The sequence below is a fragment of the Lontra canadensis genome, unplaced genomic scaffold (genome assembly GCF_010015895.1).
Source record: "Lontra canadensis isolate GAN:19392208 unplaced genomic scaffold, GSC_riverotter_1.0 scaffold8, whole genome shotgun sequence".
Lineage (NCBI taxonomy): Eukaryota > Metazoa > Chordata > Mammalia > Carnivora > Mustelidae > Lontra > Lontra canadensis.
Window position 1 is genome coordinate 17,642,967 of NW_022631002.1, and position 11,751 is coordinate 17,654,717.

General features: G+C 57.4%; 3 protein-coding genes across 4 annotated transcripts; all 3 read left to right on the top strand.

The window, feature by feature from the left end:
* The first annotated feature begins 29 nt into the window (after window positions 1-29).
* On the top strand, window positions 30-3,455 carry LCAT (lecithin-cholesterol acyltransferase). Of its 2 annotated transcripts, XM_032854144.1 has the most exons (6): window positions 79-358; window positions 1,054-1,210; window positions 1,289-1,404; window positions 1,495-1,590; window positions 1,675-1,899; window positions 2,860-3,455. In XM_032854144.1, the coding sequence occupies exons 1-6, from the start codon at window positions 205-207 to the stop codon at window positions 3,432-3,434; spliced, it is 1,323 nt and encodes a 440-aa protein (XP_032710035.1). In that variant the 5' UTR covers window positions 79-204; the 3' UTR covers window positions 3,435-3,455. The 2 variants fall into 2 exon arrangements, with proteins under 2 accessions (XP_032710034.1, XP_032710035.1); XM_032854143.1 differs by having other exon boundaries at window positions 30-358; window positions 1,289-1,590.
* A 1,795-nt stretch (window positions 3,456-5,250) lies between these two features.
* Window positions 5,251-7,799, top strand: PSMB10 (proteasome 20S subunit beta 10). The gene is made up of 8 exons (XM_032854146.1): window positions 5,251-5,403; window positions 5,613-5,700; window positions 5,789-5,886; window positions 5,992-6,132; window positions 6,415-6,530; window positions 6,645-6,703; window positions 7,351-7,502; window positions 7,629-7,799. Exons 1-8 carry the CDS (start codon window positions 5,348-5,350, stop codon window positions 7,738-7,740), a joined length of 822 nt encoding a protein of 273 aa, XP_032710037.1. The 5' UTR covers window positions 5,251-5,347; the 3' UTR covers window positions 7,741-7,799.
* A 1,010-nt stretch (window positions 7,800-8,809) lies between these two features.
* Window positions 8,810-11,596, top strand: CTRL (chymotrypsin like). The gene is made up of 8 exons (XM_032854148.1): window positions 8,810-9,184; window positions 9,532-9,745; window positions 10,253-10,356; window positions 10,448-10,527; window positions 10,645-10,726; window positions 10,894-11,074; window positions 11,160-11,293; window positions 11,381-11,596. The coding sequence occupies exons 2-8, from the start codon at window positions 9,694-9,696 to the stop codon at window positions 11,540-11,542; spliced, it is 795 nt and encodes a 264-aa protein (XP_032710039.1). The 5' UTR covers window positions 8,810-9,184; window positions 9,532-9,693; the 3' UTR covers window positions 11,543-11,596.
* Window positions 11,597-11,751: the final 155 nt, after the last annotated feature.

An 11,751-nucleotide genomic window follows, 5' to 3' on the forward strand; every position in this document is an offset into this window, starting at 1 on the left:
TGTTTCCCCTGGCACCAAGGGAAGAAGGCGGAACTGAAACCAGGCCCAGAGCTGGCTCCCTGAGGCTATGCCCCTTTCCGGCAATCTCTGGCCACCCCCATTGGCCAGGCTGTCCCTCCCACTGGCCTTAGGGCCCCTCCCACCCCCACTCCAGATAAGGCCAGCCCAGGACTGCTTCACTGGGCAATAGGCACTAGGGCTGGAATGGGGCCGCCGGGCTCCCCATGGCAGTGGGGGCTGCTGCTGCTGGGGCTGCTGCTCCCCCCTGCCACCGCTTTCTGGCTTTTCAATGTGCTCTTCCCCCCGCACACCACGCCCAAGGCTGAGCTCAATAACCACACACGGCCCGTCATCCTCGGTAAGCCCCCGCCAGGCCCCTGATGCACCAGGCCAGACCTCAGGGAGCCTGGGCCCCAGCCCCCTGGTAGCAGACCCTGCCAAGGCCCTTCTGCCCCTGCATTTGCCTGATACCTGCCTCTGTGTTTGAGGGTCCAAAGGCTTCTGCAAATAAATGAACCCCTTCCCCCACCACACTGTTCTGCGTCTCTCAGCTATCTACCCCAGGCGAGTGGAGTTGGGGGCGGGTGAGCCTGAGGGCTTGGCCTGGGCATTACAAGCTGTGGTCAGCTGTAGCCACTCAGCCCCCATCCCAGCAAAGACAAGATGCCCAACCCAGGAAAACAGAAGAGGCCCATCAAGGCCTGCCTCCTACTCCTAGGCCCAACCCCCACTCCCCCATACCTATTTGTTCTCACCTTGGACTTCGGCATTAACGGAGAGGCCAGGGTAGGTGTTTGCCTTTTGTAGACCGGGGCCAGTGGCCTTGGCCCCTGGACCTTCCACGCCTGAGGAGAACCTGGGCTCTAGGCTGCTGGGGGGATGGGGTGGGGGTGTTAAAGGAAAGGATCAAGTCCTTAGTTCCTGGAGGTTGAGGCTGTGGGAGACGGAGGGGCGGAGCTGGTCACACAGCCTGATGGGGGGGAAAGAGGGGAGGGGGGAGAGGAGCACAGGGGAGGAATCCGAAGAATTCAGAATGAAGGCTAGTACCCACAGTGCCTGGCTGCCTGGGGAATCAGCTGGAAGCCAAGCTGGATAAACCAGATGTGGTGAACTGGATGTGCTACCGCAAGACAGAGGACTTCTTCACCATCTGGCTGGATCTCAATATGTTCCTACCCCTTGGGGTGGACTGCTGGATTGATAACACCAGGTACGTGCCCTCCCCTCTGCCCAGCCCCCACGCTCAGCCCCTTGGCTGCTGGCGGGCTGAATGTCCCACCGCCCCCAGGGTTGTCTACAACCGCAGCTCTGGGCGCGTGTCCAATGCCCCTGGTGTACAGATCCGTGTCCCCGGCTTCGGGAAGACCTACTCTGTTGAGTACCTGGACAACAACAAGCTGGCAGGTGTGTTTACTGGGGAAAGGGTGGGCTGCGGCCGTGGCCAGCCCACAGGAGCCGTGACCAGAGCCTCCAATGCCACTGCCTTCCCCACAGGTTACATGCACACGCTGGTGCAGAATCTGGTCAACAATGGGTATGTGCGGGATGAGACGGTGCGCGCCGCCCCCTACGACTGGCGGCTGGAGCCCAGTGAGTGTCTCTGTAGACAGTGGGCTTGGGGCAGGTGGGCCCTGATCCCTCACCGCCCTGATCCCCCACCCCACTCCGCTGCAGGCCAGCAGGAGGAATACTACCGGAAGCTCGCCAGGCTGGTGGAGGAGATGCACGCTGCCTATGGGAAGCCTGTCTTCCTCATTGGTCACAGCCTTGGTTGCCTGCACTTGCTCTATTTCTTGCTGCGCCAGCCCCAGGCCTGGAAGGACCGCTTCATCGATGGATTCATCTCTCTTGGGGCTCCCTGGGGGGGCTCCATCAAGCCCATGCTGGTCTTGGCCTCAGGTGAGAGGGCCTCTGACCACCCGTGTTAATGAGGGGCCTGGGGTGGAGGGGGATGAAGCTGACCACGGGCCTGCCCTCACTCCTGCTTCTGCTCACACGGCCAGGCTTGGGGGGAGGGGGTGTTATTTACCACTCCTGAGGCCTGGCCCCTGTCACTGGCCCCTTGAGAGCAGTAAGCCTGGCCTGGCCTGGTAGCTCCTGCCAGAAGTCTGTTTTGGTGATCTGGTGTTTCAGTGACAAAAGTAAAGTAAATGGAGAGGAAGAGAGGAAGTGAACCCCATCAATCTGACACATGGACCTAGGTCTGTTCCTTGTAGTCTCAGGGCCTGCCCACTCGGATTTCAGCAGGCTTCTGGTTCCAGGAGCCCGTTTTCCAGAGATCTCCCTACTGAGAACAGATCTGCCAAAGGCAAGGCCAATCCCTAGAAGCCCCTCTGCCCTTCCCTGAGAACTGACACAGCTGCCACCTGTTGAGCACTGACTATATGCTGGGCACAGCCAGACTTGACCTTCCCTCCAGTAGCTCATTGATCTGCTGAGGAAAACACTCATCAGACTCCATCAATAAGGGCCAAACAGAGACCCAGTCTGATTTGATTCTTCAAGAACATAGTTCTGACCCCGAGTAGCCTCAATCCACAGCGGCCACCAGACACTTGGCTGAGGGAGAACCACCAGCACCATCCTCCCATCTACACACATATATACCCATATTCCAGAAACCAATTCTCCCTCCTTTTGGGGCTCTACAGCTCTGCCCCACGTGCCATCAGGGCTTCTCACTTAATAAGCACACATTGAACACCTACTGAATGCTGGCATGCTCAGAGTTTGTGGCTTGGAGGCAGTGTCGGAATTGGGCAGGGACAAGACTGAGCATCCAGCTGAAATGGTCTGAGAGGCAAGCTGTGGGGTCGGAGGTAGCCAGGCTCCCTGACCCACCTGGCTTTGTGTTCACAGGTGACAACCAGGGCATCCCAATCATGTCCAGCATCAAGCTGAGAGAGGAACAGCGTATAACAACAACTTCCCCCTGGATGTTTCCCTCTAGCGAGGCATGGCCTGAAGACCATGTGTTCATTTCCACGCCCAGAGTCAACTACACAGGCCATGACTTCCAGCGCTTCTTTGCAGACGTGCACTTTGAGGAAGGCTGGTACATGTGGCTCCAGTCACGTGACCTACTGGCAGGCCTCCCAGCACCTGGTGTGGAAGTATACTGTCTGTATGGCGTGGGCCTGCCCACACCCCGCACCTACATCTTTGACCACGGCTTTCCCTACACAGACCCTGTAGGGATACTCTATGAAGATGGTGATGACACTGTGGCCACACGCAGCACTGAGCTCTGTGCCCGCTGGCAGAGCCGCCAGCCCCAGCCTGTGCACCTGCTGCCTCTGCACGGGACACAGCACCTCAACATGGTCTTCAGTAACCAGACTTTGGAGCACATCAATGCCATCCTACTGGGTACCTACCGACGTAGCACCCCTGTGCCCCCAGCTGCCAGCCCAGGGCCTCTGCCCTCCAAATAAAGACCTTCTTTTGCTCTCTGAGCTTTGACCTGTAACTTGTGGGTTCAGGAGGAGGCACCAGTGTCCACACACCAGGCTTCACTGAGCAATAGCCCTAGGCCTGGTGCTTTGTGGAAGGTAAGGGCAAGATGGACTTTGGAGAAGCCTGGAATTGAATTGGGAACCCTGAGATGTATAGCTTCCCACTTTCCTGATTGAGCTGTTTATGTAGACTGCCTCTGCTCTGGGATCAGGGGACTGGAGGAAGCTGCACACACAGCTGTGCGATGGGGGCACCTAGAGGCAACGGTGCAGGGAGAGAAGAAGTGAGCTGTCCCACCCACTCCCCAAAGGGCAGGTGGATCCCACCTCTAGACAGGGCCTTTTTTGTTTTTGTTTTTTTTTTAAGATTTGTTTATGAGAGGGGCGCCAGGGTGGCTCAGTGGGTTAAGCCTCTGCCTTCGGCTCAGGTCATGATCTCAGGGTCCTGGTATCAAGTCCCGAATCGGACTCTCTGCTCAGCAGGGAGCCTGCTCCCTCCTCTCTCTCTGCCTGCCTTTCTGCCTACTTGTGATCTCTCTCTGTCAAATAAAATAAACTCTTAAAAAGAAAAAGATTTGTTTATTAGAGAGAGAGAGGCAAAGGAGCGGGAGAGAATCTCAGACTCCCTGCTGAGCATGGAGCCCCCTGCAGGGTTCGACCCCACAAACCATGAAATCATGACCTGAACCAAAATCATGAGTCAGACACTCAACCGACTGAGCCACCCAGGTGCCTCCCTAGACAGGGCCTTTTGAATGCTAAGTGGGTAACAGAAGTATATAAGTTTAGAATCTGGGGGAGAAACTGTGACTAATCAGATCATTTCTCTAATGAAGGTTTAATTAATGGAGCTAAGTGGTCTGCGAGAACAGTTTAGGGAGCACCAAGGGCCTGAGTCTTGTGGGTTAGGGAAGGCTTCCTAGAGGAGCTGGTGCCTATTCTGAGATCATATAGGATGAGAAGGGTAATGTGGGCCACTATAAAGACTTGGCTTTAAGCCTAGGAGCAATATGCACTTGCTGAAGGGTTAACCAGAGTAAAATTGTAACCAGATTTGCAATCCAGGAAGAGTCCCTTCTCTGCAAGGTAAAGGGTAGCCTGGGGTGGGGGCTGAAGGGCAGGAAGCTTGGGGAAGCCAGAGAGGGCCGTGCAGTGTCCAGGGGAGAGAGGATGCTAGCTGAGACTAAAGTGGTAGTTAGGAGAAAAATGTGGACAGATGAAGGGTCATTTGGGAGGTCAAATAAGGCTTGTCCATGGGCAGAGCCCGGCATGCCTCCAGGCCACTAGATGGATGGCCCCACAGGACCCCTCTTGTGAGAAGGAAGACAGCACCTGAGATAGGGAAGCTGGAAGAATCAGTGTCAACATGGTGGAGGACTGAGCTTTGGTGTTTCAGGTTCCAGGTTTCAGGAAGGAGGCAAAGGCAACAAAAGAGCTGAGAGAAAGAGGATGCCAAAGGACAAAAGGCGGCCATGCTTGATGCTGCTGGGAGGCCAATAAGAGAAACCTGGCCAGTATGACACCCTTAGTGCTGAAGGACTTCAGGTTAGAGTTAGGATATGGGGCAGGCAAAGCTAGGGGCTCCGGGTGGAAGGGTGAGGAGCTGCTGAACAAGGGCCAGAGGCATTTGTCCCTCCGTTCAGAGGACTAGGAAGCAGGATGGAAAGCCAGGCAAGGACCTCTCCCCTTTGCCAAACTGCCCAGGAGCAGTGGTGAAGGTGAAAGTGAAAGAGAAGATGAGGAAGGCACCAGCCAGGCTCTGAGGAAAAGGTGAAAGCGAAAGCAAGAAGGTCAGACCGGCTAGGAGGGTGACTGACAGAGAACCTGGCTTTGGCCTTTTGCGCTTGTCGCCCATAGCCCTCCAACCCCCAGACCACCCTGCCCACCTCGAGATGCTGAAGCCAGAGTTAGAGCCCCTAAGGGGCTTCTCATTCGAGAACTGCCAGAGGTGATGGGGGTGGTGGCTGGGGCGAGAGGAGGGACTTCTGGGAGTGGAAGCCCTAAGGCCTTTATTCGGGTGGGGGTGGAGAGGCGGCAGAGTGTGTTGGGCGAATTGGGTTTCCAGGCTCCCACCCCTAGAGATGAGGGAGTCTAGGACAGAGTTGGAGGATGTGATGAAGAGGCACCTCAACCTGGGCCACTCCACTCCGTTTCCAGAAATGCATCCTTAGAACGAGTCCTCCCGGGCCTCCGGATCCCTCATCCACACAAGACCGGAACCACCATCGCGGGCCTTGTGTTCCAAGTGAGCAGGGGCGTGGGACTGGGGGGATCAGAAGGGTCTCCTGGGGGATCGGACAGGCACTGAGCCAGCAGACCCTCTCCCTCCCCAGGACGGGGTCATCCTGGGCGCGGACACGCGGGCCACTAGCGATTCGGTTGTGATGGACAAGAACTGCGAGAAGATCCACTTCATCGCCCCCAAAATCTAGTGAGAAATCCCCAACCCATTCCCCCAAAGAACCGCCCCCTCGTTCCCATCCCGGGTCCCCACAGGTCCTAGCCCCGCCCACACCGATCCTCCCTTCCTTCTCAGCTGCTGTGGGGCTGGAGTAGCCGCGGACGCCGAAATGACAACGCGGCTGGCGGCGTCCAACATGGAGCTACACGCCCTGTCCACGGGCCGCGAGCCTCGCCTGGCCACAGTCACGCGCGTTCTGCGCCAGACGCTCTTCCGGTGCTTGGGGGGGGCGGTGCTAAGATGATGACGCTAAGGAGTGGCCGTGGTAGGAAGGGTGGGACAGAGAGGAGTTGGTACAGGACGAAGGGCGGGGTTGCGAGAGCCCCGGAGACCGGAAAAGGCTGACCTAAGAGGAGCCCGGCAACCGGAAGGGGCTCTGTTAGGACCCGGGCGCTAGAGGGCAGGAACCGGCGGGGCTCGGGTCCCGGGGCGGCGTCACGGAGGGGCGGGACCAGAAGCCCAAGTGCTTGGAGCTGACCACGCCCACCCCTTGAAAAGGTACCGGGGCCACGTGGGCGCGTCGCTGATAGTGGGCGGAGTAGACTTCACCGGACCGCAGCTCTACAGCGTGCACCCCCACGGCTCTTACAGCCGTCTGCCCTTCGCAGCCCTGGGTGAGCTCTTCCTCCCCCTCCCCACGAATCCCAGCCCTGCGACCCTAGCCTCCTGTTCATCCCGCGACGCGTTGGCTGGCCACGACTGACCTCCGATGCCCCTCCTACTTGCAGGTTCCGGCCAGGATGCTGCTCTGGCGGTACTGGAGGATCGGTTCCAGGCGAACATGAAGGTGAGCAACACCTGTCCCCCACTATGCGTTCACTGATGGGAAGGGCACGTGGGAGCGACGGTAACACAGAGGTATCCTGGCCTAGTCTAGAGGTCAGGGAAGGCTTCTTGGAGGAGGTGACGACTGAGTGGAGACTGAGAGGACAGTGGAGTCAGACGGAAGTGCTATTCCAACAGACGACCATCAGTGCCAAAGTTTGGGCCGCTTGAAGTCAAAGCTCAGGACCCTTTGAAGCTGAGGGAGGAGGGAATGGCAAGTGGGGTCTGGAGTCTGGATTTTGTTTGGGTTGGGATGAAAGTGGATGCCATGTGTTGCTTCAGAGGTGCCTAAGGCCCAGAACCGAAAAAGCAATGAGCTGGTAGATTGGGGACCAAGACCACATTGGTTGGGTAGACAGCACTGGAAGCAGAACCACAAGTGTAAGTGACTCAAGAGAAGTTTGTGAAGTGGTGCACTGGGAACACAGCGTCTCTGGAGAAAGGGAGGCAGAGACGAGGGCAAGGGAGCTTGGGGTGGATGGGAACATAGGGAAACAGAGGAGTCTGGATATGAGCAAATGCTAAATACTCTGGCTTCGAGATGAACAAAACCTCTTGGCTGTAGCCTGAAAGAGTCCATCAGGCCTCATGCACACATTATCATCACAGCTGGAGGCCGCCCAGGAACTGCTAGTGGAAGCCATCACTGCAGGGATCCTGGGTGACCTGGGCTCTGGAGGCAGTGTGGATGCATGTGTGATAACGGAGACCGGCGCCAAGCTTCTGAGAACATTAAGCTCACCCACAAAGCCCATAGAGAGGTGGGAGCATGCGAGATGGGGGACCACTAGGGAGGAGGGGCAGTAGCAGGGGACATAGGGGGCTGCAAGAAGAGGACAGGCCACATGATGGGCCCAAGTTGAGAGCCCATCCCTTCCCTCTCGCAGGCCCAGCCAGTACCGCTTTGCCCCTGGGACCACAGCTGTCCTGTCCAGGACAGTGAAGCCACTGACCCTGGAACTGCTTGAGGAAACCGTGCAGGCCATGGAGGTAGAATGAAGTGAGATGATGCTTAGGGCTTGGAACGAAGAGAAATAAACCCAAGAAATACAAAAACACCTAAACGGATGGCTGTGTTGTTGCTGGGTGGAGGGGGGACAAGCAGCCATCCGGACACTGTGGCTCATGTACACCTGCAGGGACCACTCTCTGCATTGTTCCAGGGCCTGGCCTTACAGGTGCCCTTTACCCATAGCCATAGGCATCTATTCCTCCAGAACTCCAACCCTGGCAAGCACTGCAGCTCAAGGTGGAAGGCCCCTTCCTGACTCTCCAAACTATAGAGGTCCCCCTACCACTCCGGTGCCTTGCTCTTGCCCTCTAGTCTACTGAGGACTGTTGTAAAACCCAGAAGGCCCCCCACACTGCCCCCTTTCCCTGGCTCATCAGGGTCTCACAGCAAAGCCCACACCTCTCAGTCAAGGAGACTGCATGGACTCCACTGAGTTAGCCCTTAAGGCTGATAGAGGAGCTGCTCCCTGACTCCAAGGGCAAGTTCTTATCGAACACTCCTCACCCCTGCAACACCTTTACCTGTGCAACCGCTCCCATGACCAGGCCCACCCTAAGGGCTTCTATTTGGACGTGCTGATTTGTGAAAGGGGCGGCGGGGGGCGGGGGTCTCCCGAGTTTGCTAGGCTGATGGATCATAGGGCTTATGCAGAGAGAGATGACATGACACATTTATCCAGCAAACCTTTGCTGAGTGCCCCCTGAGGGCCAGCCCAAGGGCCATGTGCTGGCCGGAGATCATGCCCTCAGAGAGAACAGTTGACTCCACTGGAGCTTCGGAACTGTTAGAGTCTGCCCAACCGTTGGGGAGGGTCTACTCTGAGCTGGACATCCCTGGGCCCCTGATTGTGCTCCCCCCTCCCCAATATTTTATTATGAAGATTTTTAAACATAGCAGCTGAATTGCACTGAACACCTATATACCCACAATCGACTTTACAATTATTATTGTTATATTTGTTTGATCACACTTCCCTCCCTCCATTTCTCTGTTCAACCATTAGCGCTTTTTTTTTTTTTTTTTGCGCATCTTATTTTTTTGACTGAAGTGTAGAGTCAGTTGCTGCCCCCCACACCTCTAGGAGCCCAGCCAACTTACCTACTGCAGCTTTGCACACGGGGCTGTCTTCTCTTCCTCAGTGCAGGCTTAGCCTGGAACTCTACAACAGCTGGGCTGTGGACACCCAAGAACTTGCCCACAGGAACCCCAAGGCCTGGAGGCTGTCACCCTGGGACCCATAACCCCCATCCAGGGTCAGCCAGTCACCAAGTGCTCACTCCTTACCCTCCTGTGTGCCAGGCCCCTACCAGGTGTCGTCTCCTCAATAAGAGTGTGGGCTTTGGAGCCAGGTGAAGGTTTGGGTCCAAAAGTACTATGTGCTGGTAGAAGAGTCACCATCTCTTTGGACAAACTGACTCCTGTTCCAAGTTGGTGAGAAATCACTGAGATGCTATTAGATTTGTGACCTGCCAGAACCCCTGTCCTGGCCGCATGGCCCTGGCCCTCCACAGCACAGCTGGCACAGCTGGACATTCCCTCCACCCATCAGGAACACCCCTGGGTGCTGAGCAGACTTCTCTTGAGTCTGGTGCCCTCGCAGCCCTAAGAAACTTTGCTGATCCCAGCCACCATGTAGTCCACACAGACCTAACTTAACCACAAGTCCTTGCTACTTAACATTCAGTGCTTGGGATGTGAGGTGGTTCAGGGAACCAGTCAGAGACCAGGCTTTGGGGGGTGGACGTGAGAGCCTCACACCTGGTCTCTGTCTGATAAAGTCCAGGCCTGAATCCAAGACCTTGACCTAGAGCCTCCTCCTGACCAGAGCATGGGAGGGGGCTGAGCCCACACAGCTGGCTTGGCCTCAGGCCTGGGACTTTTGCCCAAGGACGAGGAGAACCATAAAAGTAGGCCCAGCTTTCAACCTCACGCCTGCCACAATGCTGCTGCTCAGTCTGACCCTTAGCCTGGTCCTCCTCGGCTCCTCCTGGGGTGAGTGGGCCTGGACTAGCCCTGATGACCAGCCCTAAAGCAACCAAGCTTCCAAAACCAGCCCCAGGCTTCCTGCCCAGGGGCTCGGGGAAGGGACTGGGCTGGCTGGAAGGGAATTAGGTGGAAGTGAAGGTTGGACATGTAGTTTAGGGAGAAGCCTCTGGCTGTTGAGTCCTGGAGCAGGTTGCAAAGCCAGGGAGGAGACTATCCCAGGGGTCAGGGAGAAAAATGCCCTGAGTTGGAGGGTGAGAGTGAATCTGGGGAATGATGGGAAGTAAGGGTGGAGAGAGGTTAGAGAACGGACAGAACCTGGAGGTGAATTGGACAGAGGTAAGGACATAGGTGACCAAGATACCTAGAGGTGCTCAGGGTGAGAAGGGGTAATGATGAGCCCTCTTGATTTGGACCTCTGAGGGCCAGAGCCTGGGGGCACCCAGGAGGAGGTGGGGATAGCTGGGTGGGGGTATGGGGGTGTGGGAAGCAGGTCCTCACCAGCCCTATGGCCAGGCTGCGGAGTTCCTGCCATCAAGCCACTACTGAGCTCCAGCCAGAGGATTGTCAACGGGGAGAACGCAGTGCCAGGCTCCTGGCCCTGGCAGGTGTCCCTGCAGGTACATGGATCCCGGGGGTGGGGCAGGGTACCAGGTTCTTCATGCCTAGATGCAGCCTGAGCCCACCCCGACTTCTGACCCCTGACCCCAGGACAGAAGTGGCTTCCACTTCTGCGGAGGTTCCCTCATCAGCCAGTCCTGGGTGGTCACTGCTGCCCACTGCAATGTCAGGTGAGTACTCCCACTCTACCTGCCCCGGAGCCCACCTCTCCCCACCTCCTTCCCCTGCATGCCCCTCTCTTGTCACTCTGCCCTCCCTGCGGCTGCCCAACCCCCTTCTCACTGCAGCCCTGGCCGCCACGTTGTTGTCCTGGGTGAGTACGACCGATCATCCAGTGCGGAGCCTTTGCAGGTTCTGTCCATCTCAAAGGTGAGTATTTAGGCTAAAGACATGGAAAGAAAGTGTGGCTGGGGTAGATGGGGGGCTCTGGGGATGAGGAATTCAGGGCAGGCCCTAGGCTAGCCTCCTCAGCAATCATCAACCATGGGGGGCCTATGCCCATGACCATCCTCCCTGGCTCCTTCCTGGTTCCACAGGCCATCACGCACCCTTCCTGGAACCCCAACACCCTCAACAATGACCTGACTCTACTGAAGCTCGCCTCCCCAGCCCAGTACACAAAACGCATCTCACCAGTCTGCGTGGCCTCCTCCAATGAGGCACTGCCTGCGGGCCTCAAGTGTGCCACCACTGGCTGGGGACGTCTCAGCGGCGTGGGTAGGAACTTGGGCCAAAGATCTGGGTGACAGGGCCAGGGTGGGAAGCAGTCATCCAGGGCCTCACCATCTCCTCTGGCCCCCAGGCAATACGACCCCAGCACGCCTGCAGCAGGTGGCCCTGCCCCTGGTCACCGTGAATCAATGCCGGCAGTACTGGGGCTCAAGCATCACTGACTCCATGATCTGCGCAGGCGGCGCAGGGGCCTCCTCGTGCCAGGTGAGCATCGGCACCCTGGCCCGCCCTCTGCACTGCCCTGGGGCACCCCCTGACCCCCATGCTGACGGCTCTCCTCTCCCTCCTCAGGGAGACTCCGGAGGCCCTCTGGTCTGCCAGAAGGGGAACACATGGGTGCTTGTTGGCGTCGTCTCCTGGGGCACCAGCAACTGCAATGTGCTCCAGCCTGCCATATACACTCGGGTTAGTAAGTTCAGCAACTGGATCGACCAGGTCGTAGCCTCCAACTGAGCCGGCCACAGGTCCTCTCCCCATCTCAATCCAATAAAGACCCTGTGCTCTGTCCTCTTGTGCATTCCTGTCCTTTCAAGGGAAAGGAGGGGCTTTCGGGAGTCCCTCTCCCCACCTGGGACTTTGACTTCTGGCATGGCAGGCGTTGAGTCGGATCGTCCTAGAGCAGCCATGCCCAGGCCACGCCCACCATCTTTCCTCCTAGGTAA